Consider the following 21163-nt stretch of genomic DNA (forward strand, 5'->3'; position numbering starts at 1 on the left):
AACGATCATTCGTCCCCATACAGTCCGACCATTGCTCCATGTAAATGGAGCTAAACGAGCGCTGATCGGCATGATCTATCGACGATTGGTGCTTGTTACCGCCCATGAAATCTTGTTGTGTAAAGCCACCCTTAGTAAATCTGTCCCATTGTCTTCTGTAGTAAACCTATGGGAACTCTGCGTTCATTTAACATGCACATTTTTCACAGATTGTATGAAGTGGTTTAAAATTTTCTGGCCCACATTGTAATGTGTAAACAGGAGGGAATATGGGGCGTGCAGTCCAGGATACTAGGTACATGGATGCCAGTTGCATTGATAAATAAAATAACTGTCAAACAACCGTTTACAAAAGATTTTTAAAAGGTGAACATTTTTTTTTTACCAACATTTTTTTTTATCTGATCTTTAAAAATTCAGAGACATGAATGACCTTCTATGATGGAAACATGAATGATCTGCTATGCAAAGCCCTATAAAGCTGTAGTCAGGCAACATATACACTAATAACACAGGCACCTTGTAAAGGAGATTAGCTGCTGTTTTAAAGGCCCTTGTTCTAGCTACTTAGGAGTTAAAGGAGAAAGTGGGTCATTCCAAGCTGGTTAAGGTCAGAGAACGCGGCTATTTAAATCCATAATGGTAAGTAACAGAAAGCAGTTATTCACTCTATACTACAGTAAGTACATACAAAACTGTATCTCTTTACACACAAAACCATATGCAAGTGTGAATCCGTTACCTGAGTTTCAGCAAAAAAAAAAGCTTCATGCTTGCCGAATAAAAAGTTATAGCTATAAGTGGTACAGAGGTAGCCATCGAACCTGGTGCCTGAGGCGACCCAAAGGCCTCGCAGCCCTGTAGCAGAACGATTGCTGTTGCAGGGTGTGTGACCGTGACCTGGCACGCAGGGGGCCCACCTAGGTTCCCCTCCTGCTGTCACATCAGGTGGTCTGTGCCACGCCGCGAAGAAGTTTCTGACATTGGCCAGTGTCAGGAGGCCATATGCGACGCAGCACACAACTCTGGACGATGAACATTGTGTGCTGCGTCGCATACAATATCCTGACACTGTCCGGCATCACAACTTCGTATGCGCCGCGGCACAGATGAGACCTGGTGACAAGAGAAAACGAAGTAGCAGTGCGTAAAGTTTTTTTTTTTTATATGTCTGATCTGGGGGTGAGGGGTGGTGTCTGATCTGGGGATGGGGGGTGGTGTCTGTTCTGGGGGGAGGATCCCGGAAGCCCGGCATGGGACCTGCCACACCCTGGTTACGCCCCTGCCGATTCTGCTTTACAAGAAGACTTGAGTATTGTTAATGGCATATAATGGGTTTAGAGCCTAGTTAGAGATTTTGCATGGGGGCCAAGAAGCTTAAAGTTACACTTCTGGATGCAACGGTTTAATTTACGTTGTGTATCAATTCCTCACTCTATTCAAACCTTCTGAAAGATGAAAATCTGTCCTAGTCACATGGCATTCTCACTGGTGTATGGCTAGTTTTAGAACAGGTATCTCTGGTCTCTCTTGTAAAGAGCCAGATAGTTAAAAATATTTTTATGTGAGTCACATACAACTTTTTCCCTAAGGCTACATGCACACATTGCGTACAGTCCAGGAAAATCCACACCAAAACCGCAGGTAATTCTGCAGCTAAAAGAGCACATAATGGTGCGTTTTTTTATGCAATTTTTAGGTGCGGTTTTTACATTTTGATGCAGATATAGGTGCGGTTTTATGCTGCGGATTGTGTAGCGTTTTTCTTTAAAACTAGTCCGATACAATTCGCAAGCGGAAACGCAGAAAAAATTGACATGCTGCAGATTTTAAAATATACACCGCAGGTCAATATACGAGCAGAAAAAAATCTGCACCGTGTAGATTAGATTTCAAGAAATCTCATTTACTTTGCTGGTACTGTATTACACTGCGACTTTGCAGCATGAAAATCCGGACGGGAAATCCACACATAATACGCAAAGTGTGCATTCAGCCTTATAGGAAATAATAGAAAGATAGATGCATGTGAGTCGCATATAATGTCGCTGTGTATCCCTATCCTAAACAGAGGCTGAATCCCCGAGAGCTTCTGATCGGCAAGACAATACTTACGACTGTGTTGACATCAGCGTTGCCTTTCTGTTGAGAGGTTAAGCCGACGGAAACCTCAGATGGAACCCCTCAACGTAAGGGCAACGCTGATGTGAACCGGCGCTAAGCTGTGCAGCCCAAATGACAAATTCAGAAGTGGTCGACAGCATTCCCTGAGTTAACTGTACATAGAATACATTGTGATTAGCCAATATGATCTGGTTGACAGTGGAAAAAATCTAGAAAAACTTCAGGAAGGGTACAGAAGATGACTCCATTAAACCGTAGCTAAACGTTTGACAAACTTCTGACATGTCATAGTGACATATCAGAAGTTTGGACTGGTGGGGGTCCGAACACTGAGACCCCCCCCCCCAATCGCTAGAACGAAGCAGCTGAAGAGTTCGTGTGAGCGCTCAGCTGCTTCTTTTCTGTTCGGCTTTTTCCGGAAAGCCGATGTATCGGAGTACTGGCTCATAGACTTTCTATTGTGTCCGTACATGATACATTTATTTCCGGAAAAAGCCGAAACAGACACAAAGCAGCTGAGCGCTCACACAAGCACTTTAGCTGCTTCGTTCTAGCGATTGGTGGGGGTCTCCGTGCTCGGACCCCCACCAATCCAAACTTCTGACATGTCACTAGGACATGTCAGAAGTTTGTCAAACGTTTAGCTACACTTTAACTAAAAAATATTAAGCAATTGCGGTTTTTGCAATTCCTGATATTCCTGCAAAGTATCCATAAATCGAAGCGACACTAAAGTCATTTTTACTGTATTTCTAGTGGTATTACATAATAAAAAATGGTTTTAGTGTTGAATTTTCTAACATATCATTTGTACATTGTATCCTTATCAGCATTAAGGACAAAAGATTTTCCTTTTTGAATAATCTCAATGTGACAATACCTAAGTGATCAAATAAAGAAAAAAATAATCTCCCATAAATCTGCTTAGTCATATAATCTGGACAAAACCTGAGCTAAAGTGTGGGAGAGCGGCCTTTGGTGCAGCCCTAGGAGAGCATAACAATATCATTCATCTCACCTGTTCCATCAGGAATCGATCTCACAAATGTTGGAAGCATTTTGATAATTGATGTTGGATTTGTGTCCTTTGAGAGACCATTTTCCATTTCTTTTTTGAACCTGGACATAATGTCCAATAATGTTTCATCTGAAAGCCGCATTGAGTACAGGTACTTATCAATCTGTAAGAAAACAGTAATAAAGTCAGCAAGGTTGAGAATCAGCCTGAGCATATCATTATTGGTAAAACTGGAGGTTGGAAAACATTTAAATATTGTATATAAAGGGCATTACATTACATACTGTATTGTAAAATCTATCTAGGAGTTCACCTTTATGATATTGAGCAGTGCTGAAAGGGGCCTGTCCATCTATTTTATCCACAACATATACAAATTTGTATTTGAAAGTGAAACCCCCCATTTAATAGGTGGAGCATGACACATCTCATAAATAACCGATTGGCATTAACTCCTTAACGACCGCTCATCGTCTTTTGTGCTTAGTCTACAGCGACATCTTTTAGAGTGGCTGTAGAAGAGGCTGATGAGCGCTCCTGTGAGCGCTCATCCTCTAAGCAGGAGCTGTAACTTATAGCTCCTGATCTTAGAGCAGTCTGCTGAATACAGCTGGGGTCGGAAAACATTCGGACCCCGACTGTTTAACCCTTTGATCGCCGCAGTCCGTGACCGCGGCAAGATCAAAGGGAACTCCCCGCTTTGATCTCGTCAACGGAAACCCGGTGACGTGATCAAATACCGGGGAATCCCTCTGCTATCAGCCCTGAGGACCTACAAAGGACCCCAGGGTTGTGTGTTCAGTAGGACTGCTGTTCGGGCACACTATGTGCTGCCCTAACAGCAGCCTGTGTCATAGTGACACAGTATGATTTATTAGCATACAGGAGTATGCTAATACATTACAAGTAAAAAATAAAGCTATAAATAAAGTTATCCATTAATCTTATTAAAAAAAAAGTAGTCATTATTTTGCAAAAAATATATTTTATTGCCCCTACACTAAAAACAAAACAAAAACCTGCACATAATAGGTATCTAGACGACCGTAATAACCTGAAGAATTATTCTAATGGTTTATTTAGCGTGAAACGTGAACGGGATAAAAAATAAACAAGAAAAACGATGCAGAGAATCGCTTTTTATTCTATTCACGCCGTAAAAACAATTTTTTTCTACCTTCAAACTATCAAAAAAAAGAATACAATTTCTTTCGCAAAAAAAAGGCCTCATCCGGGCACGTCAATGAAAAAATAAAAAAGTTATGGCTGCTGAAATGCAGAGGTAAAAACTGAAAAATGTATCTGGTCATTAAGGCCTATTCAGGCCTGGTCATTAAGGGGTTAAAGGAACACTCTTGACAAAACTGGTACACCTAGTGCAGGGCCTGAGGGGGTGGTGATGAGACACAGGGATTCTTTCTTTTGTGTCCCTTGAATCCCTGTGTCATGCACCAGCCCCGCAGGCCCTGCACTTGGCATAACACATTGTATCAGTTTTGTTTATTTAAAAATGACTTATTTTGTTTATTAAAACTAGAAAATAAAAATAAAGTGAATAGTTATAATTGTACGTTTTTTCTACAAAAAAGAAATTGTAAGTTGTTTGCTGTTACTGTTACTTTTAGGCCAAATGCACACGATGCGTATTATGTGCAGATTTACCGTGTGTATTTTCCGGCAGCGTAATACAATACCAGCAAAGTAAATGAGATTTCAAGTAATCTCATCTACACGTTGTAGAATTTTTCCACAAGTAAATTGACCTTAGGTGCATATTTTAATATCCACAGCATGTCAATTTATCTTACGTTTCCGCCTGCGAATTGTATCTGACAAGTTTCTAAAAAAAAAAGCACCAAAATCTGCAGAAAAAAAATAAAACCTATATCCGCATCACAAAATGTAATAAATACACCTAAAAACGCTTAAAAAAAACATACTATGGTTACGGATATGGTTAGGTGCGGATTTTTACTGCATTTTTACCTGTGTTTTTTATGCAGATTTTCTACTCCAAATTACGCAACGTGTGTGTGTAGCCTTAATAATTGAATGCAGTGTTAACCCAATAGTAGTACTTGAACACAATTTTAACGACTTGGTTACGACTAAGATATTTTAAAGATAACATTGGAATTTTTAGAATAGTAACATGCCTGTAATAGTATTCAAGACTGAACAGGTCTGATCAAGGAGAACCAGCATTTAATATTATAACAGAAACCCCTGGTTTATATAGTGTTTACATTTATAATGCGGCTAAAGTGTAGATTCAAGTTTTTGAGAAAGTGTTTTGTATTCATACCTGCCATCAATTACCTGACCAAGCTTAACTTACCTACAGTTTGATCAGCTAAATCTGTGTTCACTGTCAACATATAACATGGCCAATTGCAGTCATTTTAGATGGTTCATTCGGTCCCAAAAACAAAAACGTATAGAGGATTTCCACCCAATTTTTTTTAAAAAAAAAGGGCATTTCTTTGTAATTCAGTTTAGCTATAATGTTTGATTGTGGTGGACATTGTTTTGCAAACGTGGCAGCCATATTGGTTATTGCTTTTGAATTAGCTTCTCAGCATGTAACAATGTTACCACTAGTTTCTGAGAAGCTAAATCAAAAGTTACAGCTAATATAACTACTTCTTGATGTCAAGTTTACAAAAATGGCTGCCTCAACTGAATACCTGAAATGTTGTAAGTGCTCTAATTTTTGATTTACTAATACATGGGCAAAATGTACCTTTTGGGTGGAAATCTTCTTTAAATGAATGAATTAATAAATTGCGGTAGAGTAATATTAATAAACTGAGGATTCGAGCTCATGCAAACTGCCGTATTGCAACTCTGTTTAGGGCTTCCGTAGTGGTGCATTTGGCTTCTACTGTGCCTCCGTTTACCTCCGATTTCATACAGATGTAAACAGAGTTTTTTTTCTGGAGAATTCCGTACGGTGGTATTTTATCCTAGAAGAATTGCTACGAAGAATTTACTGCCATGTAAGCTCCCTGTACAGGGCATTGCACGTGCAGGAGCCCTTTAGCTCTGTTCACATTAACATCATGGCTTCCGTTCATACCAGAGCCATGACATGCCATGTCCGTTTTGGAACAGATCCCAACAAATCCTGGCAGACCCTACCGCAGACTATGTAATACTTGCCATCAAAAATAACAGAGCCCCTGACGGCGAGACCACGTAATGCAGATGTGAACAAATCCTTCCTGTGTGCAAAAATGGTGCAAATCTTCCAGTTAAGGAGTTCTGCCATTTTATATTGATGGCCTATCCTTATGATAGGCCGTCAATATCAGATCATTGGGGCCCGACTCCGGGAACCCCTGCCAATCAGCTGACTGAAGAGGCCACGACGTTCATCGCCGCAGCTGCTATAATCTTTACCAGGCACAGTGCTTTACATATCCGTATTCGCTTTAATCAATCAGCTGATTGGTGGGGGTGTCGGGAGTTGGAACCCCATCGATCTGATATTGATCACCTATGCTGCATTTTATTTTATTCCACTATCTTTCCTGTGTCCATACAAGCCAATAAATAAATCCTTGAATTGAAACAACTAGTCTTTAATCCACATATACACGATAGTTTCAATCCTCAAATGCATTTGTGACAACCGTCCCACAGTTGGTCATCAAATTGTAGCAGAGGGAAGAGGAGAAACATTTCCAAAGGAAAATTTAGGGAATTGTCCCCTCCTTGACTGGGTTCTTGGCATAAAACGTGGGATTTGCATATGAAAACTCTTTCTGTAATTTTCTTGCGAATTTACTAGACATCACTACTTCTTCAAGTGGTTCCCCAAAGAAGTCTAAAACTAGAGCGCATTAGCTGGCTGAATTTAGTATAGTCATGCATAGGCGAAATGGGTTGCTAATGACTGATAACTTTTGCAAAAATTGTATCCTCGTGTTCCCTTGTAGGATTTGTACTGCATGTCGGAAGTCCATTATGCACACGCCATGGTGCCATTTCATATCTTCATCAACTTCCATACAACACTATAGTATTTATTTATTTTTGTTCGTTTTTTATGGACATATTCATACTAATGTGGCCGTGAGAGCAGATAATGGGGACCATGGCTACCAGGACAGCGCTGTATATTTACATATATCCATGGACACGGTTTTTATCCAACTCTACATACATCTCATCATGGACATACTGAAAACAATGCTGTCCTCTGAATTTTATTACAAAGTATTTAATGGCTTTCTATGGTGTAATAACATTATGACTGTAAAATTTCATCAGACTAACATTTAATTGTAAATTTCTCAATAAAGCCTAATTGGTACTAATTTAGATATTGCCATAGATAAAGTGGCTGAAGAAATTCAGAAAAAAACCACTGGGGTAGGCCTGTAATATGAAACTCATGATTTTGAAACCTCCATGTAAAAATTCCTGTGAACTACAGAAAAGAATGTTGTCAAACTGGTAAGCAGTTTTTGCATAGACTTTTTTTGCTATGTAATCTATAGTGTGCAATGTCTGATAATATATTTTCTGAACAAGAATAATGAGAAATCTGTAAACTCTGATGATATCTTATGCTACATATCTATTTATAATGGGTTACAGCCACAACACCTCTATCATTTATCTTCTTTAAATACATATTTTATACAGTTGAATACATTTTCCTGAGTATACTTCAATGTGATTACGTGAAGAAGTATCAATGACTGTGTTAAATAAAATTAGGTCTATTTCTGAAGTCTACTTTTACAAATAACTCTACTTGAAAATCATGGACAGTCTGAACGGCCCCATTGACTAACATAGGTCCGTGCGAGGCTCGTGAAAATCACGCGCGTTGCACGGACGTATTATACATTCGTCTGAATAAGCCCTTAGAATGGGTTGAGTTTTGCTGAGATTTGCCTCGTGCTTTGCGGAGTATCACAGACCGCTCTGTCGTGGGCATTGGTGGCAATCACATCTTTCACACCCCCTTTGTTTAGACATTTAAGGTATATTTAGTAGATCATCAATGCTTATGGGGGAAGACCCCCTTTATTTACATAAGACTATTACTCGAAGGCTCCATGATAAAATAGAGCATTCGAAACATTCAGCCAGTATTACAATAGACCGTACAAGTGATTTTCTGTCACGTTTCATCCTTTGCTTTTGTTCTTTTCAAGAAATCATTGTATTTATAAAATGTTTCTTTTTTTCATTGCCCCTGTAAGAGCACAGCAGTGTTGGTCTGCTGACATACAATGAGGCATTATATGTACGCTCCCGCATACGTTGTATATGTCACACCTTCTGGGTATTGCCATGGTTACAGCACAGTTCAGGAAGCGCTCCAGCGAGCTGTAGTGTTCTATGAAGCCGATCATCCAGATAGCAATGTGTTAACAATCACAATGTAAAAGAGGATTGTTAAATAATTGTTACCTCTATGGAACCAAAACAATCTGTTCAGTTATAGGACTAGAAAATACATGTACAGCAATGAACGTGAAAAATCCCTCTCATCATTGCAGATATCTTTTAATGTACGTCTCCCTTAAACAATAGTGAAAAATATGGGAACACTAGTAGGATCAGGCACAAATCCTCCAGTCTATGACCAGCTTAGAATTGAAAAAATATGTGATATATTGCTCATGGACTGCCAGTCATACAGAAGTACAGTCCTTCCTAGCGATTACAAGGATCATGCCTTCTTTTACTGACACAAACAAATATCTATATATTTATATAATTAGTATAAATAAATATATACATATATATATACATAGCATTTCTAATTCATGGAATTCTTTTTTTTGTAATGTAAATATGGAAGAAAGCTCTAATTTGACAGGGACTCTTGAGATCATTTCGATGCTAATGTCATATTAACATAAGAGCACAACAATAAGTGAGCTCAAAGAGTACACAAGAGCATTCCTAAAAAAATTAAAAAAACTGGTAAATTCCAGTCCCAAATTTTTCTATTTAGCCATTATTACAGGCCCATGGGCAATCATAGGGCATGCCATGATTGCTTTTTCATCATTCAGTATGAGAAAGAACCCTGCTCCTCTGTATAAAATCAGAGGCGCGTGGACGTACAGTAAGGGCCCGGAGCAGTCTATGGTGCCATATTGCGGAACCATACAACACTGATCCCAAATTACAGCCGTTTGACTAATCTTCTGCGCCAATATGGCTATTAGTATATAATAAGGCACATTTTCCAATGGGGACCGAGGGCATGACCAGAGGGGGTGCCAAGGTTGCAGTGATATCTAGGCCCGGGTTCCGTAGGGGCCAAGAGACTCTTCTGCCACATAAGAGGATATCAGAACTATAAATGGTCCTTAATTGTTGGGACCCTGTTACACAGTTTACACCTCTGTCAAGGACTCTAGGAAAGTAGGGTTGTAACACATGAGGATGCTATAAAGACCTTATTTATCATATGATTATCACCGATCAGTTGCAAATAGTGATATAACCTTGAAATGGCTGGAAAAAGGTGTCCATAGTATGAAGGACTTTTTTGAGTGATTTTTTTTAAATATATATATATATATATATATATATATATATATATATATATATATATATTAGTGGTCATGCTGCACAGATTTTTGTATTTCTACAAATATCTATTAGGATTTGAAACCTATATGGATGAACACTAATAACACCCTACATCACATATCATTTCTGTGCCCTCTTTTTAATTACTGAAAGTCGGTGGCCCTATGTCATTAAATCTTTTCCAAAAATAATGTTTATGCTATATCATCTAATATATTGGATTTCTTATTCTGGTGTTTCCTTTTTAGAGGACACAGTCCTTTAGTGAGCAGGGGCGTACATACCATTGGTGCAACCTGTGCAGCTGCACAGGGGCCGGGTAGATAAGAGGGCCCACTATTACCTTAAAGCAGCCGTCTTCTGTCTGTTAGAGTGCATGTGAATGAATGAATGAATGATTGAATGATGACTGCTACGGGGCCCATATACTAATCTTGTACAAGGTCCCTCAGCTGTCTGCGTCTTCCCTGATTAGTGAGTATATATAAATTGACATATCCGTTCTGCTGGTGACCTTGTATAAGATGCACTCAGCCACTTTAAATTCCATACCTATCCCGGTGATGTGCATCCATCCAAAAGCATACATAAAGGTTTCATGCAACAGGAGGTCTACATCGCAGTATAAGCGGCCTGGTAATAAAACGCATTACATAACCTCCATCTACAATATTCATCCAGAATCGTTTTAGGAACAGGCAGAGACATTAACCACACAGTAAACTGACATTTTATTGGCTGTAATTCACACGCACGCGATCAGGCGGCCCACACTAGAACTAGATAATGTGTAAAACTGGAACAGAAGCCATTAATGCAAATATTCCAGTAATATCAGACTTCTGTTAAACGATCCTTGTGGTTTGACCTCCCCTCAGGATACTCCTAGGACATGTACAAGGCAGCAGAGGTCACTTGCCTGATCCACGTCATTTCCTAGGTGCTGGGGACACCATAGCGTATAGGGGTATGGGTTGGTTTAATAGTAGCGAGTGATGCTGAAGGAAGAGAGGTGACGCGCCATGTAATAAAGACATCCACACTAAGGTGTGTCCTCATAGATAAATCCAGCCTTCTGTGTATAGTCAGGGTGAGGATTAGCAGGAACACAGTCAACTGAGGGAATCACCAGCTGCCATTAGACTGACTTGTTACCATCAGCAGCTCATACAAGCATCATATCCATTATTAATATCATCGAAATGATGATAAGCATTGTACTGCGCTATAGAATATTGCCTTATGAGCCTATGACGATAGATAGATAGATAGATAGATAGATAGATAGATAAAATTAGATGGATACAGATATATCTATATATACGGAACCGGAGGTCGGGGTCCAAGGGCTTGCACCCTATGAATTATAAGTAAGGCTATGAGCCTGTAAGTGCTGCTCTCCTTTTCTATTTTCTATTTTGGATACAGATATAAATAGAAAGATACAGATATCGATAGAAAGATATAGATAGATATGGGATGGATAGATAGAATTAGATTAGTAACTCAAGTTACAAGACTACGAATGAAAAGTAATATGTAATGATACAATTAATCCAGTGTCCGATATCATTACATTGAAGGTAACATCATGCTTTTCTAATACAGTTGAAAAGGTTGTCGACCAGTCATCACAGTCACGTCGCACAGTTACACAAGGTGTTGTTGCAGGTGGCGTTACTATAAGCCATTTTCTCAGTACAATACATCAGTCATTGCCATGGTGCTCAGGATCTACAGAAAGGCCTGATCAGAGCTGAACAGACCTGAAATGTCATTCACATCCTGCTTTCAAGGACACCGCAGCCTACACCATGTTCTTCTCCCCATACATCCTGTACCTGTATTCTATTGAACAGTATAGTCATAATTACGTACATGCTAATTAATTGATAAATATGCACGGGTGGCGATATATAAATGGTAGTTGTTACATGGGATGGGGCTATAGTGGGGGAGGTCTCACCTTTTTGACCTGATCATCTTTGAGCTCTGTGAAGTAATAGGCCAGGAGCTGGGCAGCTATCATCCTGCAGACTGGCTTCAGTTGAGTCTTGGGCCCCTGTTGTGCTGCGAAATGTCCCAAACTTGTAGTCGCAGTGTGTTGTATAGAAATTCACAGACAGCAGCAGAGCTCTCTCCTTCTCACTGCCCTACAAGATCACAGATGTAGATGTGGGTTTTTTCCTTTTCTCTCCTACAGTGACATGTTAGATCCAACCCACTTCCTGCCCTGGGATTGGCTGAAACATGTGGACTTGCTGCATTGAAGAGAGTGCAGCTTGATGATCCTCAATAGGGGGCTGACTGTGTAGAGATGGGGGCCTAAGAACTGTTTCCCCTAAACTGTGCGCTCTGGAAATGATAGTCTTATAAATCCAAAATCTTGCCAAACTGTTTTCTCTCCTGGATGTGTGCAAGGCACCTATGTGATGGTGTTTAGGATGTGCACACAATCATGTGTAGGGGGAAGGGTGTGCAAGGCACTAGGGACGGAGGAACAAGATCTTGCATAGTAGGAAAGGGTGAGAGGAGGAGGAGGAGGATGCAACCTCTTGTGAGGAGGGGAGGTCCACTCATCTACTAAATATGTAATTATGGCACGTTCATCACGTACTGCCACTGTGATGCCCACCGCCTACTCCCCATCACTTCCTGCTACTACATACAGCCCTTATAAAGCTACCAGTACTATATGAGCTTTATAGTATACATAAGTACTTTATGTCATGTGACCCTGATGACATTGAAAGGCTATGGTATTATATACAGAGTTCAGGACGGTATGAACTGTATTCAGTATAGGGATCACAGGGGGAGAGGGGACGGCATTCCTTATCTATTAGGAAGTCATGGAGACGTTTCGCAGCTTGTGATGACAGAGCGACCCTTCCCCCAAATATTTGAAAGGCTACTAACATTTTATTCATCATGCACTAGGTGCGGTTGATGGCAGAAGAATAGACACAATAAACTAAACATTGCTTATATGTATTACAATGTAAAGCTCCGTAGTACAGTATCAATCTATAAAAAGTCATGGAGAAAATGATAATAAATATTAATATTTTATGTAACTGATAGAATTGTGGAAAAATATACTATTTGTGAGAATGTGAGACGTTTCTAATTGATTAGAAATACTTGTCGGGGGATTATAACATGCATGATCCTTCTGTTTTCTTGCGGGAGATAAGGCAGACCCCACTCCCCATTGAATTAAACATGCACGCTCAACCGAGAAGCGCATGCATGTTAATGGCGCAGTGGGGAGTACAAGTTGTTGGCCGACAGTGTGGGCACCTAATGCCATGTTCACGCAGTATATTTTCAGGTGTATTTTGGTCATATTACGCTACACAATATACTTGAAGTACACCTTCAAACAGCTTCCTATTTTAATAGGAAATATGCTGTGTAGCTTGATCGAGGAGTATATTCAAGATACTGAATTTAAAAAAAAATACGATTTGCAAAAGAGAAGCAACATGTCACTTTTTTAAAGCATTTTCTAAGCTAATTTTACCCATTGACACTTCAAAAATCTTTTGAAATTACGCCTAAAAATATGTTTCAAAAACGCTCGTAAAAATCAAAAACGCTTTGAAAAACGCTTGGATTTCAAAGGCTGTTTTCTCTTGAAATATTTTCAGCATGAACATTTGCCATGTGAACACAGTCTTAGCAGTCAATCCTATCACTATCATGAGAACTCCAGTAGGGGAGAAAAAAATTGCATATACCTACTGAGAGCCCTGGGGAACAACCGCTATCCTGCTCCCTTTCTGGCCCTGGACAGAAGGTATTTTACCTGAATGAGGGTGACACATTCAGTTCTCCAGATTGCAAGTGGAGTAAAGCAGTTTATACACATTGGATAACTGTCAGACAAACAATGAGTTCCACCATAGGCCATGAGGAAAGGGAGAAGACGGGACTACTGGAAACCTCTGACAGTGATTGTCCCAGAGGAACAAAGGATCAGAAATGTTAAAATCCAACATTCCCAATTGTTTCCCCCGACAGATGATGTTGGGTGACAGACGAGCTGCCAACAAACACATTAGATTAACCGCATATCCTGCCAACAAGGGCTCATTCACGCCAACTTATCATGGCTTTGTACAACCTCCAAGTTGTATGGAGCATTAATAACACCCTGGAGACCTCTATGAGGCCCTACTGTGCCTCCAGATGCTGTGATTTCACAAAGAGACATACAGAGGTTATTTCTCTATTAATATGAAAAAACCTGTCATGCTCCTAAAGGGGGGGGGGGCATATTGAGTATTACAGCCCCGCGTGCATTAGAGCTCATACTTGAATCCTAGTTTTAGTATAGAAAACGCTTAAGGGCGAGGTTTTTTAGTTTTTTAAAGACTCAGGTGAAATACCCACGTATCCTTCATCACAATTCCACTCGTGACTGTTCCTCCCCATGGTGTCCTCGTGATGCTATGTCCACATGTATGTAAGGGCATGCGTAAATGCCATGTCGTTAAGGGGTTTGAGGTTTTCCCACTAAGAACAGGATAAGTGATAAATGTATGATCGCTGGGGGCCCCACAGTTTCTAAAACATGTGATGGACCGTAAGGCTGACTCTTTCTCTTGCTCTATGTTAGTTATCCATTGCAGCTGTCAATGTTGCCAGAGATCTTCAGGTCTGGTGTAGTCAGCTGAGTGGGGACATACATGATGGAGTCCACATGAGTTGTATTTTTCAATGGCATTCTTTTGGGGTAGATACAATTTATTGATTAACTTTTTTTGGGGTGGGGGGGGTGAAAATTGCATAATATTAGTAGTTTGAAATAAGGGAGGCCATATATTGCTCTTGCACAGGGACCCTCTGTATTCGGTGTCCAAATTTCTGGAACTATTCTTTCAGTAACAAAGCAAAGAAAGTAGCCTGTCATCTTTCTTGATGGGGCTCTGCATTCATGTTAGAAGCCCATTTTGGGAGGAATGTCTTTCCTTTTCTTCATTCTCCATTATAAATATGTAAATGTTAACTAAACTTTCAAAAAACTTTTGACATGTCATAGTGACGTGCCAGAAGTTTCGATCGGTGAGGTTCCGAGCACTGAGACCCCCACCGATTGCTAAAACGAAGCGGCAGGAGCGCTAGAGTGAGTGCTCTACTACTCGGTTTCTGATCGCCTTTTCTCGGAAAGTCGAACAAGTGGTGTATAAGCTCAAAAGAAACGTCTTCGATCAGAAACGTAGCAGCACAGCACTGAGCAGAGCGCTTCTGCCTCTTCCTTTTAGCGATCAGTGAGGGTCTCAATGCTCGGTCCCCCAACAATCAAAACTTCTGACCTGTCACTATGACATGTCAAAAGCTTTTTGAAACTTTAGTTACCCTTTAAAAATGTAAGTTCTGCATTGTACCAGTTACTGATGAATGTGTTTATTGAATTGAATGTACTTTAAGGGATATTGAGCGCCCCGTAGTGCCGCAAATATTGTACTGTGTAGAAAGTACAATATTGCAAAATCACTTCGGGGCTGTTCACATATGTCCGGCGTCCACTTCAGTTTACCTCCGGCGTGTTGAAAAAATGCTAGAACGGATCACATAGCTTTCTATGGGATCTGTTCTGGCACAGGGGTCATCAGTTGTGTTGCGGCGCGGGACCTCCAGCGTTACCTGCAGCGTTTCTAGGTCCGGCTCCTAGGAATGTCCGGCGCCGTATCCTATCTTAGTGCATTGTAGCTGTATGAACACCGGGTGCTGTTGCATCCACCTTCCGGCAGCACCAGGGGGAAGGTGTATGTGAGCTGGGAACGGAATCACCGGTCAAAGCATTGCCGGGGATTCTGCTCCAAGTGGAGCCCCTGACTACCTCCCAACTTCCGGGCAGTGTCCCGTTGTCCCGGGCGGCCGGGGGTATGTCCCGCTGTCAACAGCTGAGCTAATACTGAAGCAGGGAACCATCAGGTTCTCCTCCATTCGCCGATGATTCCCCGGGCACAGCGGTACTTTAAGCGATATGCTCGGGCAAGCCCTTTAAGTCACTGTCCATATATGGACAGTGATGTCAGTGGCTAGTGATTGAGCGGAATCCCCATTGACGATGATCTGGTCGGGGATTCCGCTCCTAGAAGAAAACCCCTGAGGTCACTGTCCATATATGGACATTGACGTCAGGGACTCCTGGAGTGGAATCCCCAGCCAGAGTCGGCAACGGGATTCCGCTCAAGGAGTAGCCACTGACGTCACTGTATAGTGGCGTCAGGGAGTCCTCCTTGAGGGAATCCCCAGCCACAGCGGTGGCAATGCTGTGGCCAGGGATTCAGTTCAGGGAGTAACCTCTGATGTCACTGTCCATATATGGACAGTGGCATCAGTGGCACCTCCTGGAGGGAATCTCCGGCCGCAGCATCGGCAATGCTGTGGTCGGAGATTTATTTTCTAGAGGGAGCTACATGGCGCTATCTACAGGGGAAGGGGGGTGCTATAAACATTGTGGGTGGCGCTATCTACAGGGGGCACTGAGTGGTGCCATCTACAGTGGGCGCTATGTGGCGCTATCTACAAGGGGGCTATGTGACAAATCTACAGAGGGCACTGCGGCATTATCTGCGGGGGGTTTGGCACTATACAGGGGAAGGAGGTAGCGCTATATACAGTGGGGGTGGCGCTATCTACAGGGGGTGCTGTGTGGCACAATCTACAGGGGGTGCTGTGTGGTGCCATCTACATTGGGCGCTGTGTGGCGCTATCTACAGGGGGGCTGTGTGACATTATTTACAGGGTACTGTGGCATTATATACAGAGGGCACTGCGGCATTATCTACAGATGCCACTGTTTCATTATCTACACATGAAATTCATCTGTTTTTAAAAATGTGTCAAAAATGGAAAACACGGACACGGAACGGATACAAAACAGATGCAAAACGGCTGTCAAAAACGGACCTAGACAGCTGTTTTTAATGGCCGACACCCGAACCCTGTTGTGTGAATAGAAACCGCAATCCCTGTGTGGTGTGGGTAGGAGATGAGGGGTGGTATTGGGTAGCTGTAAAGGCGCCAATAACCAGCTACTCACTGAAGTTAGGACAAGTGTTTGGCGTCTTTGCAGGCTCACAAGGTTGCATTGAAGATCTGAACTTAATGGACAGCAGATGCCTTCTGGGCTCTCTCTCTTGGCGCCGGCCTTGGCGCTGCACTGAATATGACACACGTGACATTACAATGTGCATGTCAGTCTTCAGTGTAGCACTGAGGACGGAGCAGGGAAGGAGAGCCTTGACATGGTACACAACAAGTATCTAATCTATCATGTATCCAATCTATCAAAAGCTGTGCACCACTCTGATAAAAATCGCACATTTTCAGACCCTAGACGACCTTTTTGGTGGACCATTGTGGTAAAAACTGATGTTAAAAACGGATGGTAAAAACCGATGACAACTAACGACAACTGATGGTTTTGTAGTAAAAATTGTGCAAAAGCCTGATGGCAACGGATACATTTTTGCATCAGTTGTAATCACTTGAGAGACAAAAAAACTGATGCTGATACAATTGATATATGTGAACGCACCCTAACATATAATTTTGTAGGCCATTTATGACAACTGAAAATATTACAATTACTCCATTTATAACTGCCAATGTCACAGAGCTATCTCTACTAGTAATTGTTGGTTACTACATTATGCATGAATTGGATATCGATTTAGTGACACTTGTCAAAATTAATTTAAAAAAATGATATAGTGTGATCACATAAAAGTTTTAAATTATAGAAGATGTTACAGTAACTGTATGAACCACTTTAACTACATACAGTCAGACTCAGGCTGAGATCAGATTTATATGCACATTGTTGGGCTCCCTTTGAAGTTGTGTGACACTACTAGAGCAAGGGCAATGTTCACACTGGACACTTTCACCGTATACGCCAAGAGTGTCCTTTTTAGTATACGTCTATTCACATTTTCCATGTACACTTTTGGACCTTTCATATATTTTTCTGGTACTTCTCGTCTAATGTGAATGACTACCAGATTTAAAAGATGTTGAAAAGTTTACTGTTAGGCTCTGTTCACACTGAGTTTTTTTGACGCGGAAACCGCGTCGGAAAATGCGCCAAAAAATGTCTGAAAATGCCTCCCATTGATTTCAATGGGAGGCGGAGGCGGTTTTTTCCCGCGAGCAGTAAAAAACGCTCGAGGGACAAAGAAGCGATATGCCCTGTCTTCGGGCATTTACGCCTCTGACCTCCTATTGACATCAATGGGAGGCAGAGAAAGCGTATTTCACAGCGTTATTGCCCGTGGCGCTCAATGGCCGCGAGTGAAAAACGCGGCAAAAAACACGGCAAGAAACTCAGTGTGAACTCAGCCTTAGGCTTCTTTCACACTACCGTTAGTATACATTTACCTTTCTTCCGTCAGATGAAGAGAGGATCCACAGATTAAATGGAAACCAACGGTTCCGTTAGATTTATCATTGATTTAAATGGTAATTCTTTTGTTTTAGTTGCTGTCCATTTGTCTCCGTTCACTAGGTTTCCGTTTTTTGTTTCACGGAAGCAAGAGTGCAGTCTGTAGAACTTTTGTTTCTGTGAAAAAAACAGAAGCCTAGCGAATGGAGACAAACGGAAAGCAACTGAAACTAATTACTATTGAAATCAATGATAATTCTAACAAGACCGTTGTGTCCTGTTTAATCTTTCGATCCCCTCTGACGGAAGGAGGTAAACGTATACTAACGCTAGTGTGAACTTAGCCTTACTGATATATTAGCGAGATCTGAAATGTGCATTGGGCTCCTACCATTTGGATGTTCCTGACTCAGAGAGGATGGTATTGTTTTCATGACTCTCATGCATTAAAACTGTTTGACAGAGAAAATGGCCTTGTTGCCCATTGCAACCAATCAGAGCACACCTTTCATTTATTAAACTGCTTTAGAAAAATTAAAGCTGAAATGTCATTGGTTGCGATGGGCAGGATAGTTTTTCTGTTAGAGAGTTTTGATAAATTAAGCCCAGTTTTTTTTACTTTTTTCTTTTTATATGGTTCAATGGAACCTAATATGCTGTAACGATTCCTTATCAATGCTGTACAAATATCCAGCATTATTTTGGTGTGGTTTTACGTTTGGAGATTTGTGCTTCCATTTGATCTGTATTTATCATATGTAATTATGTAAATGTGAGGGTTGTAGGTTTAAAGGGGTTGTCCGGTTTCAGCAAATTAATGTTATTTTCTGTATAATTGAAAGTTCTACAACTTTCCAATATACTTTCTGAATTAATTTCTCATGATTTTCAAGATCTGTGCTTATTGTTATTCGGTAGGGAACATTCATCGTTTACTTCAGGTGGACACATTTCTGTCCATGGTCAAGTGATGGACACACAGGTGCACGGCTCGTTACAGTATGTGTATTAGAGCTGTGTCTTGTAACGATCCCAGCACCTGTGTGTCCATCACATGACCATGGACAGAAATGTGTCCACCTGAAGTAAACGATGAATGTTCCCTACCGAATAACAATAAGCACAGATCTTGAAAATCATGAGAAATTAATTCAGAAAGTATATTGGAAAGTTGTAGGACTTTAAATTATACAGAAAATAACATTAATTTGCTGAAACCGGACAACCCCTTTAATTAGTATTGGATAGATCTTCTTGGCTCATGCACAGAGATTGTATGGCAGTGCATGGAGGCTGTAAAGCTCCTTGGTATGGAGCTACATGGCCTCCGTGCACTGCCGTTCATGCTCTGACAGCCACGGTATATACGGATATATTCTCAAGCATTCTTTCTAGTGGAAAATACCTCCATACTTATGAAATCCAATAGAACATAGCCGCTATAGCCACGATTTTTTTTCTGTCGGATTTGTATGGAATCCTACAGAAAACAAAACCTTTGGAAAAGGTAGCAATTATATTTTAATAGCCTCTGTCATTAATATTTTGTGAGAAATCAGCGTTTAATAGTCATTAGCCAAAGGATTGTACAGCCGTCAGGTATCTTCCCCAACTCTTCCAGTGAGTCTCCCCTCCTTGACCAAAAAAGGATGTAATTTCTATTGAGGGAGTTAATCCCTGCAGACACCACTGGTGGGGGGTTAACTCCATAGGAGAAACCTGTCTAATCACGGTTTCTACTATGGTATTCACTGAGGGTCTCATATTAACGATTATTAATAACGCACGGTGGGGCACTTACCTCTTCTGTCATGTGGTACCCTTTAGTGGTCAGAGCTGCTCACATCCAGATCAGGGACTCCTTACTTTCTTGCTTCTGTAGTCTACTGGAACTAATATTTTGTTGTGACCCCGTGAGCTGCCTTGAAGTGACCTTATTGAATAAGCAGAGTTCATTCTTTAACAATTCCACTGTTCAGCCCTCTGCTTGCAATGGCATTTTGCTTTTTGTATAAAATAAATGACCTTGCAAATTATCCAAATTTCATCCTCGCTGTGAATACATTTTATAACAACAAGATTCATGCCCAGTGCTGAGGAACTCGATTTGTGTTTTTTGTTTTTCGACCTATGTATTAGTTTGCGATTAAATAATTAAAAATTTCTGGTGGCCAAACACACATAGGGGTATGCATGATTGGATATACAGTATCTATTGTATATACTATATATGCTATTACATTAAGGATGATGGAGTTTATTATTAATCTGTGCCAGCTGGGTCACATCCATGATCAGCACTGCCAAGTCCTGCACATTACTTTCCTCCTCAATGACAACACTGGCACTCAATGGCAAATCTGTTTTGTGGTTATATTAACCTAACCTGTTATCTTTTTAAGCCTGACCTTCACTGAAGAAAACGAAGATTTGTGCCTAAAGTGTGTACTAGAAAGCGACTTAGTCATATTGCCCCCACACAACCTATATATGGCGCTGGTAATATATATCATCGGCACTCTCTGGCAGTCCAGGAGTATGGGACTGGTTGTCACTGCTGCCTCGGCCACCCCATTAGCTACACCACTTTTGGTCTTATTGCCTTTATAGACTGGATCATTTTCATCTGGCTGCTTATCGAACCTACTTATGTATATGTGTACAGCGACAATACTGTATATACAATTGAAGTCAATGGCGTCCTATCAGGCGTCGCCGGTGTCCATTGTGCGACGGTTCACAGCGTTATGACTTTCGTTATAAATGGAAGCCACAACGCTGATGTGAATAAAACCTAAATTGACAACTGGGTGTTACCATAACTCTCGTCAATAGGATGTGTCCCTACACAGTTTGGAACAAAGTGGAATGGGAACGCCCAGTTGTCAATTTATTTATACATTTCCCGGAGGAATAACAGGAATGGCACAATGCAGAGTTCTAAGAGCTCATCTTTTACTACAACAGACATGTCAGAAGATCTGAAATGATGTTTATCAGATGAAATGTATGGTTGCAGCATGTAGTATGCCTTATTGTATCCGGTCTATGAT

The 21163-nt window shown here is 40.9% G+C and overlaps 1 protein-coding gene across 1 annotated transcript in view; it reads right to left on the minus strand.

Moving 5' to 3' along the window:
* Positions 1 to 12185, minus strand: part of HK1 (hexokinase 1) — a 46368-nt gene extending 34183 nt beyond the window's left edge. Inside the window, exons 1-2 of the mRNA XM_075841449.1 lie at positions 11676 to 12185; positions 3143 to 3305 (exon numbers count right to left, since the gene is read on the minus strand). Of these exons, the coding sequence (XP_075697564.1) occupies positions 3143 to 3305; positions 11676 to 11738 (226 nt within the window). The 5' untranslated portion in view covers positions 11739 to 12185. The remainder of the gene's footprint in view (positions 1 to 3142; positions 3306 to 11675) is intronic.
* Positions 12186 to 21163: the final 8978 nt, after the last annotated feature.

This window comes from Rhinoderma darwinii, chromosome 11 (assembly GCF_050947455.1).
Source record: "Rhinoderma darwinii isolate aRhiDar2 chromosome 11, aRhiDar2.hap1, whole genome shotgun sequence".
NCBI lineage: Eukaryota > Metazoa > Chordata > Amphibia > Anura > Rhinodermatidae > Rhinoderma > Rhinoderma darwinii.